The sequence below is a fragment of the Vigna unguiculata genome, chromosome 10 (assembly GCF_037176805.1).
Source record: "Vigna unguiculata cultivar grain cowpea cultivar isolate G323 ecotype 2 chromosome 10, ASM3717680v1, whole genome shotgun sequence".
NCBI lineage: Eukaryota > Viridiplantae > Streptophyta > Magnoliopsida > Fabales > Fabaceae > Vigna > Vigna unguiculata.
Genome location: NC_140801.1, coordinates 15,278,492 through 15,297,609, shown reverse-complemented (window position 1 = coordinate 15,297,609; position 19,118 = coordinate 15,278,492). Strand labels below are relative to the sequence as shown.

Genomic DNA, 19,118 nt, shown 5'->3' with positions numbered 1-19,118 from the left:
AATGCCATTTACCTATAAATAAATATATACATATTTTAATTTGTAGGTAAAGTAGGTATTACATAAAGATATTAAAAATAAGTTACATACAGATTTTTTTTAGGTAAAGTAAAAAAAAATTCTTACCGATTTTTCAGTATGTATATTTGACACCTTAGAGTGGAGATTTTTGTGAAGGTTATTGTTCGTAGGTAATGATAGGGATATTGTCATTCTTTTGTTTCTTGTCTTTGCGTTCTTGTATTGATAATGATAATATAAATGGATGGAGAATTTTGATTGTGTTGCGTTGTTGCAGTATCGTGTGTCACTTGATTGAGCTTGTTTTGTCTATTTCTGATTTAGTTTTAGATTTGTTTTGTTCAAAACTCTTGATAATAACAAAGATGCCGATATATCTAGAGGTAATTACCTACGAATATTTGTAAGTAATTAAACTACGATGTTTTTATCTACTTATTTTTATTAGGTTATCCATAGATAAATCACTTTTATCTACAAATTTTGAGTGTTACCTATAAATTTTTACAGTAGATAATACCATTTTATTTTGTAGGAATATATTTGAAGAATATATTGAATAAGGTTAGTTGGTTCATATATCTCTTTTTCTTTAAATAGGCTAGCCTAGGAGGATAAAGAAACACCACCACCACTAATAGACTATCATCCCTTCACACACGTATAACTTTGCTTCTAGACTTCCATTCATATTTTCTAGGAGTTCTATTCACATTTTCTAGGAGTTAGGGTTGTATCTCGAAGGAGCATGGAGGCTAGATTACAATGTGAGCAAGCTTCCAAGCCATATATATATATATATATATATATATATATATATATATATATATATATATATATATATATATATATATATATATATATATATATATTTCAAAAGTTGATATATTGATATATATATTTTTGAAATTCATTCGGTATATATTTTTTGTACTTCCAGATGTCCAAATTCTTCACGGACATCCGAAAATATTTTTATCAGACATCCAAATATAATTTGAGAATGCGATCTGTATTATTGTAATTAAATGGTCAAAGAATAATTTTAAAATTTGAAATTTTTTTAGAGATGCTGAAAAAATCTTAGAGGTACAAGTAGAAATCCCTTATTGAAATTTCCGAAAGTGTATATTTCCGTGATAGGGTGCGAGAACAACTGGATGGAATATAGGAAAAAAATTGATGGAGTTCGGGAAGAAACAGCCTAAAAGGTATATGCTTCCGGATTTACTCAGTCCGCAAGGAGCCGAAGGGATGTTCCAAAGATTTAGACTTATTTTAAAGTGAAAATGTATACGTAAAATGAGTAAACGGAATGCAGGAAGAGTCATCCCTATTAGTGAAGCAGAGGAAGTTAAAAGTGTACCTGTATCTATAATAAGGTATCCTCTATTTAAAGTTATCAAAATGTCTCTAATTGTATATGCAAGGTTGCTAGAAAAGTTATCTAACATTAAAATACAAATACATGTTACAAAAATGTTTATTTTATGTTCTGTTCCATCCAGCAAAATTCAATTTTAACAAAGTGATCTACAATCAAGTTCACAAACTCTCATCTATATACACATATAAATTGTTAATAGGGCTTTGTGATTATGTTAGTAGGAATAATCTACATAATCTCAAAACCTGAGGATGTAAAGCCCTTGATGATCAATTATAGAGGTATGAGTAGGTGGGAGTAACATACAAATTACTTTACCATGCGTTTTGAATAAAAGAAAAGAGAAAAAAGAAAAAAAGAAGAGGCTGATTTTGGTTACATGTATGCTACTACTACCACAACAAATCACCAGAATGAGAAAATGTTTGGAGGACTGTACACTAGCAGCTTGATATGTCGGCTATAACTTCCATCCATAACTTCTCTGCCAGAAATGACACTTCAAAGATTTGAACAACTTGACAAAGTTCCAAATAATGAAATTCTGGCAGTGAAGTATGATCTCTTTTCCATGCAATTGACAAGGAAGGAGTTGCATCGTACCAGCCAAGATGAGCGATGTGGAGAGATGCTTACCCGTTTTGAATAAATCGTTGAACAATGATAAAGTGTAATCAAAATCCTATCTTAGCTCACTCTTTTGCAACCTCCTTCAGAAAAAGAATATCATCACGCGGATGCGCTTCTTCAACTTTAACTAATACTTCATCCCCTATCTGTGATCCAAGAGGGACCCAGGCAGAGGCTTGAAATCCAACCTGCAAACGAAAATCACACTACAAAGTAAAAAATAATACAATATCACAATTTGCATCGTGCCTCCATATTCAACATGGGGCAAGGCACCGTTAAAAGCAATATCTACGAGGACTAAACATGGCCATGTAATTATCTGCATTATGTCAGGACACATGGAGGAGAGGAGAGGGGAAGAAAGTGAATTTTGTAGATTGAGCTTCACTCTTTGTGAAGGGGAAACCCTTCGAGGAGAGAGTGCTCTCCTATTTGTTCTTTTCGGTCTATTCAATAAAAAATATTACTCTTATTTCTCTTTTCAATTCTGGTTCCTAACACATTATGATACCAGAACACTTTTAATATCTGCATTATTAGGATAATAAGACATTTATTTCGGAAAACCTTTTCTCACTGAAATTATATTTTATCAAACTAAATTTTCCAAAAAACCACCCTTGTAAAAAGTGTGTAATGGCAAAAGTAATGACTCTAAGTGCATCCTATTAAAAAGTGAATTTTAAATTTAATTTAATCTTATAATACCGACATGTAAATTGAAGATTACTTCCATTATAAACTATAATTTGATCTTATCTCTAATTAATAAGGAATTTCTAACACACCCCTCACGTCAAGGCATTAACATCTAGTGTGCAAGACTAGATATTTGTAGGTGGTGGGTGACAAGCCCATCAAACTTAGGATATACTTTGACACATATTGATTATTGGACTATAAATTTAACTCGATCCCACAAAATCGACTTCCCACTTTAAAATCGTAACTTGACTTTATATCTAATCTACGTAGGATCTCTAACCCAACCAAATAAAAATAGTAAAATTTGATGATTAGCCTCCCTATAATCATGATGTTTTGTATTCCAGTACATCTGGAGAAGGTAACCTAAGAAATTATTTCATCATTCCTATCAGATTAATAACATTGAGATTACAATTTGCCGTAGATCTCAAAAGAGTAAAGTCATCCATAACTCTAATTTTAGGAAGTTAGCAATTTTGTATGCATTATACACTGAGATTTCCTACAGCAACAACCAACAAATGACATGGAATGCCAAATAAATTACATAACGGAAACCAGCCAAGTGCTTACCTCCACCAGCAAAAGAGCTGCAATTCGATCTTTCAAAAATCTAAGAACCAAGGCACGATATGATTTCTCTTTTGGTTGTCTTCGTAAATATTCTAGTATCCAGTATCGAAGACTGCTGTTTGAGAGTTTCCTCACTGTTCTAACATTCTCATTGATAACAGCTGCAATCCCTTCAAGCTTTCCAGCTGTAAAGGGTGGAGGCTCGCCTCTAAGGAATGCCTTAACCTAAAGAAAAGAAACATTCCAGACAATGAAAACAGAGATAGAAAAGTGTCTTTAGAATAATAAAATACCGAGATGGAGTAGTGTATTTCAGTAACATGCAAATCCAATTAATCAAGTTTTAAACATAAGTCTTCTACGCTATGTTTTACACAAATAAATCCAATTAATACATCTATTACATCATTACATACAAATATACAACGGCATTTATTTTCCCAGCTGAGTGATTCATCATAGATAACCCAAATGGTATGACTAAAAAATTGATTCGAAAAAGGAAAATCAATGAGATGAAAAGTTACGAGCGTACTAAAGGAATGAAAGCACCCTAAAGCTCACTCAATAGCTGATTTTGTGGAGTTCAGCTACATCTAAATCTAAATAATAAAACAGTATCGAAGCCTATTTTAGGCTAAGGCATAAATAGTCTGACAAATAAATAAGGTATAAATAGGCTAAGGCATAAATAGGCTAAGACATAAATAGTCTGACAAATAAATAAACCCCTGACACTAATGTTAGACTATAAGTAACCCATCATACATTACAAAAGACTGTATTGATTAGATGCTGTAAAATAATGTTTATACACACATTGCTATTCATAGTCTGATGCTTATTTATGAAAGTACCTGATATATTTGCAATATATCTAACATGCGATCACAAAGTTACACACAAATTTGTCAAAGTCTACTCTGACACAAAATAGACGACGCAAGTCAAACAGTACTGATCAGACGATATTAAGCCATACACCATCAAATAACGAAAGCCCAAAGTAACACGCGTTAGACAAAACAAAGTGACTCATCAGACTACTCAAATATGAGTTGACCAGACGACTCAAAAAGTCAAATTACAATAGCAAAGCTCATCAAACGAAGTGAAGCGGTAATATTAGTAGAGAAAAGATCAAAATCCATAAGACCATTCATGATGAATTGATGAGACGATACATCATATGACCAAATGGATGAGTCTAACGCTTTATGATTTAATTTCTTTATTAAGAATTCTTATTCTAATATTTGTTATTATCATGATTACAATGATCATAATCCTTTTGAATAAGTTAAATAAAGAAAGAAAGGATTTAATAGACAAATCATATCTTCAAAACCCAGACAGTTCTTGTACGATTTATTATGAACAAACTGTTCTACCAATATAGTAAGAATAGGAAACAACAATGTACACAAACCCCAGGTCTTTTGAGAGGACCTTTCTCTCCTAACTTCCTTTATCAAAACAACAAAATACTCCCTTCTCACCTAAAAAGACTATTTATAATAGTTTCTTATAGTTATGTAATTACAACTGTACTAACTACGTTCTTTTTTTTCTTCTTTTGTCATTTGTATCAAACCAATCAAATTGAAATGTCAATGATCATATTTATGAAAATATCTTATATCCTCAAACATTATGTACAAATTAAATATTGTATATTATATTTTATATATTTCTTTTGATAGAGAAAATATGAATGTTGGAAGAGAATATCACATCAATACTTCCTATATCAAGTATCTTGTGGATACAAGACAAGAAATAAAAAGAAAAATCTATTGATTGAAGATTTGCAAAAATCCATAGAAGATCTAACGATTACATTGAAGATTGACAAGAAAATCCAAAAAAGGAAAGGAGAAAATCAAGAATGGAAGAAAAAAAGTAACATTGAATATTATGTCACAACTTTCCTTAGTAAGTGTTGAAAATAAAGAAAATAGAGATTGAGATTAATCTCCCTTGTGTATAAACCACACATAGGGTAATTTATTTATAATAGAGAGAGGTACAATTAAAAAGAGTAACTGAAAATAAATAGAGTAAATAGAAGATATTATTTACTGTGATTAACAATATCTAACAATATCTTAATAATATCAAACAATATATAAACAATATCTAACACTCCCCCTCAAGCTGGAGCATACAAATCGTATGTGCCAAACTTGTTACAAATATAATCAATTTTAGGCCCCCGTAAAGACTTGGTATAAATATTTGCTAACTGATCACCTGAGTTAACAAACTCAGTCTTGATGTCTCCAGACATGATCTTTTCCCGAATGAAATGACAATCAATCTCAATGTGTTTGGTCCTCTCATGAAAGACAGGATTAGAGCTAATATGAAGAGCAGCCTGATTGTCACACACAAGGGTCATTTGGGTAACATCTCCAAATTGTAACTCTTTAAACAATTGTTTGAGCCAAACAAGTTCACAGGTAGCTGAGGCCATAGCTATATTCTGCTTCGGCACTGGATCTTGCTACAACACTCTGTTTCTTACTTTTCCACCAGATCAAGTTACCACCAATGGAGACACAATACCCAAATGTAGATCTTCTATCAGAAGGAGATCCTGCCCAATTAACATCTGAATAGCAAACAACTCTTGTATGGTTATTAGAACCATATAACAATCCTTTTCCAGGGGATTTTTTAATATACTTCAAGATGCGAATGACTGCATTCCAATGATCTTCACATGAAGAATTAAGAAATTGGCTTATCACACTGACTGCAAAGGAAATGTCAAGACGAGTAACGGTAAGATAATTCAATTTCCCAACCAATCTTCTATACTGCTCAGGATCAGATATAAGCTCCCCCTGATTTAGTAGAAGTTTAGTATTGGGATCCATGGGTGTATCAACAGACTTTGAACTCATCAACCCAGTTTCCTCCAGAATATCCATGGCATACTTTCTCTGAGATATAACAATACCATCATTGGACTGTGTCACCTCAATACCAAAGAAATATCTGAGTTTGCCAAGATCTTTGGTTTGAAAATAGTGACAAAGATGTTGTTTCAACTGAGAGATGCCATGGTTGTTACTCCCTGTAAGAACGATGTCATCAACATATACTATCAAGTAAACACATCCAGCACTCGAGTGTTGATAAAAGACAGAATGATCTGCTTCACACCAAGTCATACCAAATTGCTGAACAACATTGCTAAACTTTCCAAACCAGACCCTAGGAGATTGTTTTAGGCCATATAGGGATTTGCGAAGACGACATACCATCCCAGAAGACTCCCCCTGAGCAACAAATCCAGGAGGTTACTCCATATAGATTTCTTCTTGCAAATCACCATTGAGGAAAGCATTTTTAACATCTAGTTGATAAAGAGACCATTGTTGAAGAGCAGCCATGGCGATAAATAAACGAACAGAAGCCATCTTTGCCACAGGGGAAAAAGTATCTCCATAATCCAACCAAAAATTTGAGTATAACCTTTGGCCACAAGACGAGCTTTGAGGCGATCAATAGTACCATCAGGTCCAACTTTGATAGCAAACACCCACCTGCAACCAACAACAGATTTCCCAAATGGCAACGGGACCAGTTCCCAAGTTCCACTGTTATGAAGAGCACTTAATTCATCTGTCATGGCCTGACGCCAACCAGGATGGGCTAAAGCGTCACGGACAGTTTTTGGAATGATCACAGAAGAAAGAGAGGAAAGACATGTGTAAAAAGGTAATGATAATCGATGATAACTTAAAGCAATATAATGGGGAGAGGGATTACGGTAGAACGCATACCTTTTCGGAGGGCAATGGGAAGGTCAGACTCAGGTGTCAGAGTCGGAGGAGACAGAGTAGTTGGCACTTGAGTGGAGTCACATGGTGGTGGTTGTGATCGGTTACGGCAACTATAAACCTGAAGAGGTGGTGGAGGAGCAGTTTACTGTGGAGCAGGTGACTGTGGAGCAGGAACCGAGGGTGAAGAAGACACAGTAAGAGGGTCACAAACAATAGGAACATTAAAGGTATTAGAAGAGTTGTCAAAATTGGATCAATAGTATCTTTCTCATTCTTTCAAACAATTTATGGCTTCTCACGGCATTCTGCATCAAACTTCTTGTGCTTATACCCCTCAACAAAATGGTGTAGCTGAACGTAAAAATAGACATCTTATGGAAACCACTCGCACTCTTTTAATTCATGGCGAGGTTCCTGAACATTTCTGGGGTGATGCCATTCTTACTGCCTGTTATCTCATTAATCGTACGCCTTCTTCGGTTTTAAAGAATAACATACCTCACTCCATTTTATTCCCTCATGAACCTCTTCATCCCTTACCTTTAAGAGTTTTCGGGTCTACATGTTTTGTTCATAATTTTAGTCCTGGTCTTGACAAGCTTTCTCCTAGATCACATAAGTGTGTTTTCTTAGGGTTTACAAGATCACAAAGAGGATACAAATGTTTTTCTCCTTTTCTTAACCGTTATTTTGTGTCTGCAGATGTCACCTTTAATGAGTTCTCCCTTTATTTTAAGAGTCAATCTTTACCTCTGACTCCATCCAATTTTGACAACTCTTCTAATACCTTTAATGTTCCTATTGTTTGTGACCCTCTTACTGTGTCTTCTTCACCCTCGGTTCCTGCTCCACAGTCACCTGCTCCTCCACCACCTCTTCAGGTTTATAGTCGCCGTAATCGATCACAACCACCACCATGTGACTCCATTCCAGTGCCAACTACTTTGTCTCCTCCGGCTCTGACACCTGAGTCTGACCTTCCCATTGCCCTCCGAAAAGGTATGCGTTCTACCCGTAATCCCTCTCCCCATTATATTGCTTTGAGTTATCATCGCTTATCATTACCTTTTTATACATGTCTTTCCTCTCTTTCTTCTGTGACCATTCCAAAAACTGTCCGTGACGCTTTAGCCCATCCTGGTTGGCGTCAGGCCATGGCAGATGAATTAAGTGCTCTTCATAATAGTGGAACTTGGGAACTGGTCCCGTTGCCGTCTGGGAAATATGTTGTTGGTTGCAGGTGGGTGTTTGTTATCAAAGTTGGACCTGATGGTACTATTGATCGCCTCAAAGCTCGTCTTGTAACCAAAGGTTATACTCAAATTTTTGGGTTGGATTATGGAGATACTTTTCCCCCCGTGGCAAAGATGGCTTCTGTTCGTTTATTTATCGCCATGGCTGCTCTTCAACAATGGCCTCTTTATCAACTGGATGTTAAAAATGCTTTCCTCAATGGTGATTTGCAAGAGGAAATCTATATGGAGCAACCTCCTGGATTTGTTGCTCAGGGGGAGTCTTCTGGGATGGTATGTCGTCTTCGCAAATCACTATATGGCCTAAAACAATCTCCTAGGGCCTGGTTTGGAAAGTTTAGCAATGTTGTTCAACAATTTGGTATGACTCGGTGTGAAACAGATCATTCTGTTTTTTATCAACACTCGAGTGCTGGATGTGTTTACTTGATAGTATATGTTGATGACATCGTTCTTACAGGGAGTAACAACCATGGCATCTCTCAGTTCAAACAACATATCTGTCACCATTTTCAGACCAAAGATCTTGGCAAACTCAGATATTTCTTGGGTATTGAGGTGGCACAGTCCAATGATGGTATTGTTATATCTCAAAGAAAGTATGCCATGGATATTCTGGAGGAAACTGGGTTGATGAGTTCAAAGTCTGTTGATACACCCATGGATCCCAATACTAAACTTCTACCAAATCAGGGGGAGCCTATATCTGATCCTGAGCAGTATAGACGATTGGTTGGGAAATTGAATTATCTTACCGTTACTCGTCCTGACATTTCCTTTGCAATCAGTGTGGTAAGCCAATTTCTTAATTCTCCATGTGAAGATCATTGGAATGCAGTTGGAATGCAGTCATTCGCATCTTGAAGTATATTAAAAAATCTCCTGGAAAAGGATTGTTATATGGTTCTAATAACCATACAAGAGTTGTTTGTTATTCAGATGCTGATTGGGCAGGATCTCCTTCTGATAGAAGATCTACATCTGGATATTGTGTCTCCATTGGTGGTAACTTGATCTCGTTGAAAAATAAGAAACAGAGTGTTGTAGCAAGATCTAGTGCAGAAGCAGAATATAGAGCTATGGCCTCAGCTGCCTGTGAACTTATTTGGCTCAAGCAATTGCTTCAAGAGTTACAATTTGGAGATATTACTCAAATGACACTTGTGTGTGACAATCAGCCTGCCCTTCATATTAGCTCTAATCCTGTCTTTCATGAGAGGACTAAACACATTGAGATTGATTGTCATTTCGTTCGGGAAAAGGTTATGTCTGGAGACATCAAGACTGAGTTTGTTAACTCAAGTGATCAGTTAGCAGATATTTTTACAAAGTCTTTACGGGGGCCTAGAATTGATTATATTTGTAACAAGCTTGGCACATACGATTTGTATGCTCCAGCTTGAGTGGGAGTGTTAGATATAGTTTGATATTATTAAGATATTGTTAGATATTGATAACCACAATATCAAACAATATCTTCTATTTACTCTATTTATTTTCAGTTACTCTTTTTACTTGTACCTCTCTCTATTATAAATAGATTACCCTATGTGTGGTTTATACACAAGGGAGATTAATCTCAATCCCTATCTTCTTTATTCTCAACAGAACTAAAGCACAAGAGGAAAATTGAACCCAAAGGACTAGAACCTCAAGGCTTAGCACCAAATCAAGTGGGGCATTCTATGCGGAAATCCTGACATTGTGACCTCCTTTAATGCCCAATGTCCTCAGCAACTTTTACTCTTTCTGCACGAACCCAGTGATAATTTCCCTTTGACGACCTCACTCCCTTATCATTTCATTATACTATAGGTAGCCTTTTCTGTAGCCCAACTCTTGATAAAAGTACCAATTGTTGAACACAATGGGAATCCAACCTAAAATACTAGTTCATTAGGTTGGAAAACCTCTAGGCTGAGTTACCAAATCAAGTAGTTCATTCTACTCAATGTCAGACTTGTAACAACAGCACATAACTCCTAAGAAAATTGCATGCTGAAAAAATTTTAGTTTGATTTCACCAGCAGCATATTTCTTAATTGATGGAATCCTTTTAATAATGCCCAATGATGCTCAGTCTGCATCCTGTCCCTCATTGAAGGAAACATGTTCCATGATATTTTCATTTTGTTTCACTTTCCTAATTCCTTCTTAAAAATTCAAATTGCATCGCAAGTATGTAGAACTAGAAGCATCAATATCTGCAATATATTATAACTATGAACTATAAAATTGAAAACGACTTACTTGATAATGTGCAAGAAGATCCAAATATCTACGGATGGGAGATGTAAACTGAACATAACCAGGAATCCCCAAAACACCATGGCGTGCTGGCTTCCTGAAATCAATTTCAGCCGCACGCATTACCCTGACCAGTGCAGAGCTCCTAACAGGTCCTTCTGGAAGATGGGAAAATTCAGAAACATTTATATCTGATTGCGGCTGTCCCCTGTATGGTAAGGGAATGTCATTCTGAGATCCAAACGTGGCAATAGCTTCTCCACAGAGTATCATCATCTCAAAGACTAATCGCATGGCAGGATCTGCCTGGTTTTCCACATAAAGTTTTAATGATGGCTCTGGATCCTCTGGATTAAATACTTTAATCCGAGTATCTAACGTTGATGTCTCGATTGCACCCTGAACATGGGCAGGAATGAAATATTTACTTATAGAGGATAATAATTCTCCACAATTTTTAATATATGTAAATCATTCCAAATGCCTTTATGAATTCACATGCATGGGCTTCAATCACTGCCAAATCCATTCAAGCACTCAGATAAAAACAATTATTGAACTATAATCAATAGAGGATAGACATTCCTATGCGTGTTAGATCAAAGAAGCTTTTCTGCAGCAAGAAAAAAAAAATAGGTAAAAAATGAAACCCATCCTACATGACAATATTTGTGGTTTCTTTGCTAAATAACGAAATATTAAACAATAAAGCAAAGTTGTTGTAACTTATCAGAGGGTAATGAACTTCCATGTTATTCGACAAATTGCAGAACAGAGTACTAACATTGTTATTGGAAATTTAATACTAGGTTCCGTGGAATGGACCAAAGACTCTTGACATAATATACATATTGATGGATAAATAATTGACAGTTCTAAGGTTAATAAGGTAGTTAGAACCTGCAATAACTTGGAACCATTGAAGAAGTTAATGGAAAACCTTCCTCAACAGAATACTAGATATGTGATTTTTCAAATATAAAACATTATCTGACGTAAGCTAGAATGAATTCCTTCAATCAAAACTAAGAAAGAAAACACTCAGATACCTCCAAACAAAAAATTTTATATGCCTGAGTTAAAAGAACAAACTAAAACATACCTGTTGACGCCGCCAATTTGACCTAAGGTTTGCAGCCTCAGACAAAATTCTGAGCTCACCCTCCTCCTGAAGATTCAAATGGAGTAGCTCGGATGCACTCTCATATGTCAGCATGTATGTTGGTTTAATCACTGAGTTAAACACTGAATATTCTGCAATGCTGTTACACCCACAGTGCACATCAATATTAGAATGTCATTTAGTTATTATTGTCACTGCAATGTCTTTGAAGACTTCATTGACAGGAAAAATAAAGCAGGGATTCAGCAGATATTTCAAATGACCCTTCTATGCCCGTATGTTAACATGTTTCAACAGAAAAGGAATTAGCAATCCAAGACCTGAGTACATAGAAAAACAAAGACTTGAGTTATTAAGGGGCTTGAAAAGTTAACAGTTTTATATCATTAGCACTTGATTAATCCTGGTTAAAGATCCCACATCAACTAGAGATAAAGTCAAGTTATAATATATAAGTGGGTACAAACCTCATTTCACAAGCCAGTTTTATGAGATTAAGTTAGGTTTAAAGTTCACTTCTTAAGATAGTAAATCCAAGTTTCTTGGGCCTCTTGTGTGACTAGCTATCAGGTTGTCTGTCAAACTACCTACAAATATCTAGTCTCATACTCGAGATGTCTAGTTCTCAAAGTGACGAGGTGTACTAGAGATCACATAGAGATTAGAGGTAAGACGAAATTACAGTACATAAGTGGGTGCAAACATCACCTTACAAGTTGAGTTAGGCTTAAAAACTACTTTCTATGATGGTATCAAAGCCTATAAGAGTTTATCTAGTGAGGAAACTTTAGGGCCTAATGTGCCACTTGATATCCTTCCCCTTTTATTCCTATGTTCAATATGTTTGCCACCATAGTTGAGGTTGGTGGTGAGCCAGATTTGCCATCATGGTTGAGGTTGGTGGTGAGCCAGAAAGGTGTACCCCACCTATCGTCACCCTAGACAAGAAAGTAGGGACCTCTTGAGCACCAAGGGGTGGCATCTCATTCGACTTTGATTTAGTTCTACTTCCAAACATGTCTATTTCTGTTACAAATCAATGTGATAAGTGTTAAATCGTAATTATCTCTTTGTTTTGTGTTTTCCAATGTCAGAATGAAAGCTTTTAAAGGGGAACTTGATCATTTGAAAACAATGATTGAATCAATAACCAAGTCTCCTACGGATTGAGTTACGAGGGGTGGACTTGGTTTTAGGAGTAGCATGGTTAGTTACTCTTGGGGAAATGATGATAATTGGAAAACTTTAGCAATGAGGTTTGAAAAGCAAGGACATACAATGGAAGTTAAGGGCCCCCTAGGCTTATCTAGAACCTTGGTTTCTTATCAAGCATTAAGAAAGGTAACAAGTGGAGGTAGAGTCAGTATTGTGGGTGGTTGAAATTAAGGATTAAATAAATTAGAAAAAAACAAGACAGGCTGAAATTGACAAAAGCAACTACAACTAATATTAGAGTTGTATCTTGGCAAAACCTCGGGGTATGCCTCCAAGTAGAGAAATTGATCATAAAATTCCCATAAAGGCATGGGTAGATCCATTGAATGTTCAACCCTATATAATAAGACTGAAAAACAAGCTAAAAGAATGTTGGTCTTAGGAGTTATTCAGCTTGGCGATAGTCCCTACTCAAGTTCAGTAATTCGAATTAAAAAGAAAGATGGCAACTGTTGTTTTGCATTAAATATAGAGCTCCCAACAAAGTGGTTGTACCAAGTAAGTTTTCCATTCCTATCATTGAGGAGTTATTAGACAAGTTAAATGGGGCGAAATATTTTTCAAAACTTGATTTAAAAGTAAGGTATCATCAGATTTGGATGCATGAGGAACGATATTGTTAGAACAACCTTTTCTTAGAAGGTTTGTCTTAGTATTCTTTGATGACAATATTGTGTACATTAAGTCATGACTAGATCAATTGAAGCATCCAGAGCACTTTTGGAGACACTTGCAAAGCATTTTACTTTTGCTAATCACAAAATATTTAGTTTTAAGGAATTGCGACAAATAATGGGGTGGCAGCCACAATTAGGGCACATTATATGTGCTAAACGGGTTGTGACAAATAATAAGGTTGAAGCCATGAAAAGATGTGTAGGTAGTAAGCAATAATTATGGAATTACTTTTCATGATATGAAAAAGAAAAAATGCATTGGTATTTGAAGGAAAAACGAGATCATAACTATTGAATATAGTGAAAAACTAGGTATAGCTTGAATAGAAAATAGACAGGTTACTGTATTTATAATATAGAAAATATGAGCTAAACCTAAAATACAAATAATGATAAGAAAGAAATAATAACACAGAAACAAAAGAAAAAGGATAAGATATCTAACAATAATAAAAGGATATAAGTCTCCTGAAATAAATGAAATAAATCTCCAAAAATAAAGACTCTAAATCAAGAGCAAATCTACCAAATAGATGATTCTAGTGTTATATTCCTGGATCTCAATATGGGTACACTATCACTATTTGCAATTGTAATTATTTGTTCTTTAGTCATTTTGACCAATGAATTGAAAAGCTTGGGACTAAGAGTCATGTGATTAGTTGCCCTTCAATCATGGAAGTCCATATAATCCTAGGTGCCCCTTAACTCAAACATGACTGATCAATTGTAGATCTTTGAATAATCCTGTAGAATATAATCAGTTGTTACAGATTTCTAGAAAATCAACCGTTACATAATCTTGGAAATTAGTATGATTGATTCCTAATTATTACGTGTATTTATTGTAATTGATTCTATTCAATAGTATAAATACATATTGTGTGGTCTGCATTAGACACACAATACCTTCATAACATATATGGTATCAGTAGTTTAAGGTTTCGATCTTGAATTTTTTCTCTTTTTTTTTAAGGGTGAACAGTGTCCATAGCCACGTGCACCCCTTTGCTCTGTTAACAAGCTTCTTTTTCCTCTGACGACCAACGCATTTAGTTCGTCGTTCCAATCCGCTGCTGCATACACCCTCACACGCGGTCTCTTCCCGGAACGTGGTTTAGCATGTTTGTCTACATCATTAGCAAAAGGCATAAGTGACTCAAAATCAGCAATGACGCAATCGAGCTTACCAAAATATGTCTGTATATCTATATTTTCCAGCTTCACAGTGGTAAGGTTGGAGACAACATTGTAAAGGCGATAAACATCATTGGAGTATACTCTCTTGACTTTGTTCCAAACATCATAACAGGTAGTAAAAGCGTAGTATTGAGGCTGCAATTTGACATCAATAGAGAACCAGAGGATGCTATAAGGAGACATCAATTTGTATCCATTGGGCTTGACATTACAGGGAATGTCTTTGGCCTGTTTGGTCAAGTGGTCATCATTGGAGTATACTCTCTTGACTTTGTTCCAAACATCATAACAGGTAGTAAAAGCGTAGTATTGAGGCTGCAATTTGACATCAATAGAGAACGAGAGGATGCTATAAGGAGACATCAATTTGTATCCATTGGGCTTGACATTACAGGGAATGTCTTTGGCCTGTTTGGTCAAGTGGTCAACACGACCTTGACCCTGAAACCATAGCTGGACAGCAGCAGCCCAAGAGCTATAGTTGCTCGTCCCGATCAATTTTTCACATTGATAAAAGTAATAATAGAGGGGTGTACTTGATTGTGAGCTTTCGGAAGCCATGAGAAAAGAACCTGAAATGGACTAAAAAAGAGTTGCTTGGGTGTGAGGAAAAAGATAGAGGACATGCTGACAAGTGGATCGTACCACAACAGTGAGAAAAACGCAAGCAGAGGCAGGCATGTGAGACAGACACGTCAGGAAGAGGCAGGCACGTGAGAGAGACGCGTCAAGAAGAGGCTGCACGTGTAGTGGCGGATCGGAACGAAGAACAAAGTGCAGTGGTCGCCGGAGGAAGACGTTCCTAATCGCAGTGGGCACCAGAGGAAAAAGGAGCTCGGTGATAGAGCAAAGGGGCACACAATGGATGCAGGTACTGTTCACCCGGAAAAAAAATGGAAAAAAAAAAATTCTGGACCGAAACCTTAAACTATTAATACCATATAGAATTGTATATGTTATGAATGCATAGTGTGTATAATGCAGACCACACAATATGTATTTATACTATTGAATAGAATCAATTACAATAAAAGCACCTAATAATTAGGAATCAATCACCCTAATTTACTAGATTTTGTAACGGTTAAACTCCTAAAAATTTGTAACTGTGATTATATTCTAACAGATACAATACAAGAAAAAAGACAGTAAACCAAATAAAACTGTCATCCATACTTTATCAACAGGGCCCTAATACAGGAAATTTTAGGCTTGAAACAAGAACAAAGTACAAGTACATTTTAACTAGTAGGCTAGTACAAAAATTCAACTTAGCTTTAAAAAATTCAATGGGTGAGGAACAAATTCAGTTTTACAACAGCCATTAGAGCACATTCACATAAGTTAAACAAAAAGGAAAAGATATAAAGGTTTTTTAAGTCTTTCATGATGAAACCTCCCAACCGTACGTATTACATGCCTCAACAGCACCCTTGTTCCTCTAACCTATTAAATATGGAGTTCTATTTATTCCTCAAACAGACAGGTTCTAACAGGTTATCTCACTTGTTCAGTGAAACATTCTACTCCTAGTAATTTATACCACAGAATGCTACAGCACATTTTAATTTACCTGCCATCATTATGCAGCACAACTGATACAGTAACTGCATTACAAAGCTCTCCTTGTCGCAAACTCATGCCCCCCATGGCAAGATTTTCTGGAAACATAGAATATGTAGCAGTGGGCAAGAAAACAGAAGTTCCTCTTCTCATAGCCTCTCTGCAAGTCATGAAGTACATTTACATTATAGAGAAACACACAACACTGAATATTCAATTAAATTTCTCTTTGAATATCAACAAACCTGTCCACTATACTTCCAGGTTGAACATATCTAGTTGGATCTGCAACATGTATCCAAACTTGAATCCGGCCATCTTGCAACTTTGTTGCACTCAAAGCATCATCAAGCTAAATATAATGGATCATCAGTTAAGAAACTTATAAGCTTCCGAAGATAAATGGAGTAATACTTGAATAATATCAACCAAATCAAATAATAACAAGTTTTGATTGTTCACCTCATCAGCCTCATCAACATCAATGGCATAGACCTTTAACTCAGTAAGATTCTTCCTGTCAATCTGAACAAAATAAAAACACAAATTTGTATGAAAACAAGATATTAACATGTGATAAATAACAATTACAATAATTACAAGGGTAAAGTAGAACAAGATGTAAGAAAAGTTCGAGTCCAGTCTCAACAGCAATTTAAAACATCATGTAAGGAAGTAAAAAATTTGAGAATTAGAAATCTAGGTATTTAGAATTACCATGTTTTTACAACAATTGTTCATCAATTCAAATTCCTAAATCGTATTGTCAAATACCCATGATGTATGCTGCACTTAATATTTCCTTGTACAGTTTAAATTATATAATTATGATTTAATTGCATTCCATATTCAAGAGGATAACAAGGATTAATAGGGTTGACAATATATTTTATATTTATTGTACACGATTGTTGATCTGTATTGTAGGGATAGATTATATCCATCACAAATTAGGATTTTTCAGTTATTATGTTTTGTATTCTATTTAAGAGCAATTGCTCCTCTATAAATAACGTCAGAAACAGTTTTTCTAACAAATATAAATGCTTGATGATGCCCTTCTTTTAAATCCCCACGGCGATACCGGGACCAATAGAGCCAATGTGACTTCTCAAGGAATTGGTAGAGTTCCTTTGTCTCCTTTAAATCCTAATTCTATCTTGTATACTCCACATTGTCCTTATACTTGAGTCTCTCTAAACTAATCAACTTGCTCTTTAAATTGTTTTGTAAGCTTCTATGCTAATTCCTTACTCATATGGGAACATGATATGGGCCATCTGACTAGTGAAGGACATGAATCACAAGGACTTTACTGAGCATCCACTTGTGTCCTGTTTTGGTACATCAACCTAAAGCTCGGACATGATCATATGGGTCACCCATGTCTAGCGAAGTTGAAGAAAACAATAGCTCCTACCTTAAGCAAACTACAAGTGTTAGAATGTGAATCATGTCAACTAGTAAATGCGTGTTTGGTTCGGCATCAAAGTAATGTAGAATTGGTTAGAATTGATTTTCTAATGCATAAACAGTATGTGTTTTGTTTCCAAAATCAATTAAAGGGTAAAAAATTTACATTGTTGCTTCTGCATTGGATGAGAACCAAATACACTAAAATATGTTTAGGGTAAAAAATTTACATTGTTGCTTCTGCGTTGGATGGGAACCAAATACACTAAAATATGTTAGGTCATCATTTAAAAAACAAACTGAAAAAACATGTAACTCAGTTTTCTCTACGATTCATTCAGATATTTGGACACCTTGTGTCACATCTTTTGGTTTTAAATATTTTGTAACCTTTGTTGATGAATCCTCCCATTTTAATTCGATTTATTTAACGAAAGACAAATCTGAACATTTGTTCATATTCATGCCTTTCTTTAATGAGATAAAAACCAATTTGAAAAATAATTAAAATCTTCTGAAGTGACAATGCTAAAACCAATTTTGTTGAGCTTTCTTTTTGTCCTCATAGGTAATTTTACATCGGTCCAATTGTCTCCCTCACCACATCAAAATCGCATTATATAGAATAAGAATAGACACCTTATTTAATCTACACAACCTCTAATGTTGAATACAAATGTCCTCATACATCATTGCTACGATGCAATCCTCACTACATAGCTTTTTAATAAATAGAATGTCTTCTTTCTCTCTTGAAAATTAAATTCCTCACTATTATTTTTCCCAATGGTCCTTTATTTCATGGCCCTCCTAGAATGTTTAGTTGTACTTGTTTTGTTCATAATGTTTCTTTATTTCATGGCTCTCCTAGAATGTTTAGTTGTACTTGTTTTGTTCATAATGTTTTTGTAGCTTTAGACAAACTATACACAAAGGCTAATAAATGTGCTTTTCTAGAATATTCTCGCCTTCAAAATGGATACAAATGTTATTTTGGCCAAGATCAACACAATTAGGATTTTCCTTGCGATAGTTGCTATTCACCATTGGCCACTTCACCAACATAACGTTGTTAGAATATAATCGGCTGTTACACATTTCTAGGAAATCAACCATTACATAATCTCGTAAGTTAGTATGGTTGATTCCTAATTATTTGGTGTCTTTATTGTAATTGATTCTATTCAATAGTATAAATACATATTGTGTGGTCTACATTAGACACACAATACATTCAGAATATATACAATTCTACATGGTTTCAAAGCATTGTTAGCCTATCCTAACGAGATTTCTGTTTCTTGAGCATAT

The 19,118-nt window shown here is 35.2% G+C and overlaps 1 protein-coding gene across 2 annotated transcripts in view; it reads right to left on the bottom strand.

Annotated features, from left to right (window-relative positions):
* Positions 1 to 1,654: 1,654 nt before the first annotated feature.
* The window catches only part of EMB2730 (Ribonuclease II/R family protein), a 29,208-nt gene continuing 11,744 nt past the window's right edge, over positions 1,655 to 19,118 (bottom strand). For both annotated transcript variants that reach the window (XM_028050716.2, XM_028050717.2), the window contains exons 8-14: positions 16,857 to 16,919; positions 16,640 to 16,746; positions 16,405 to 16,554; positions 11,719 to 11,878; positions 10,620 to 11,015; positions 3,323 to 3,547; positions 1,655 to 2,226 (exon numbers count right to left, since the gene is read on the bottom strand). In XM_028050716.2, coding sequence (XP_027906517.2) covers positions 2,101 to 2,226; positions 3,323 to 3,547; positions 10,620 to 11,015; positions 11,719 to 11,878; positions 16,405 to 16,554; positions 16,640 to 16,746; positions 16,857 to 16,919 — 1,227 coding nt within the window. In that variant the 3' untranslated portion in view covers positions 1,655 to 2,100. The remainder of the gene's footprint in view (positions 2,227 to 3,322; positions 3,548 to 10,619; positions 11,016 to 11,718; positions 11,879 to 16,404; positions 16,555 to 16,639; positions 16,747 to 16,856; positions 16,920 to 19,118) is intronic.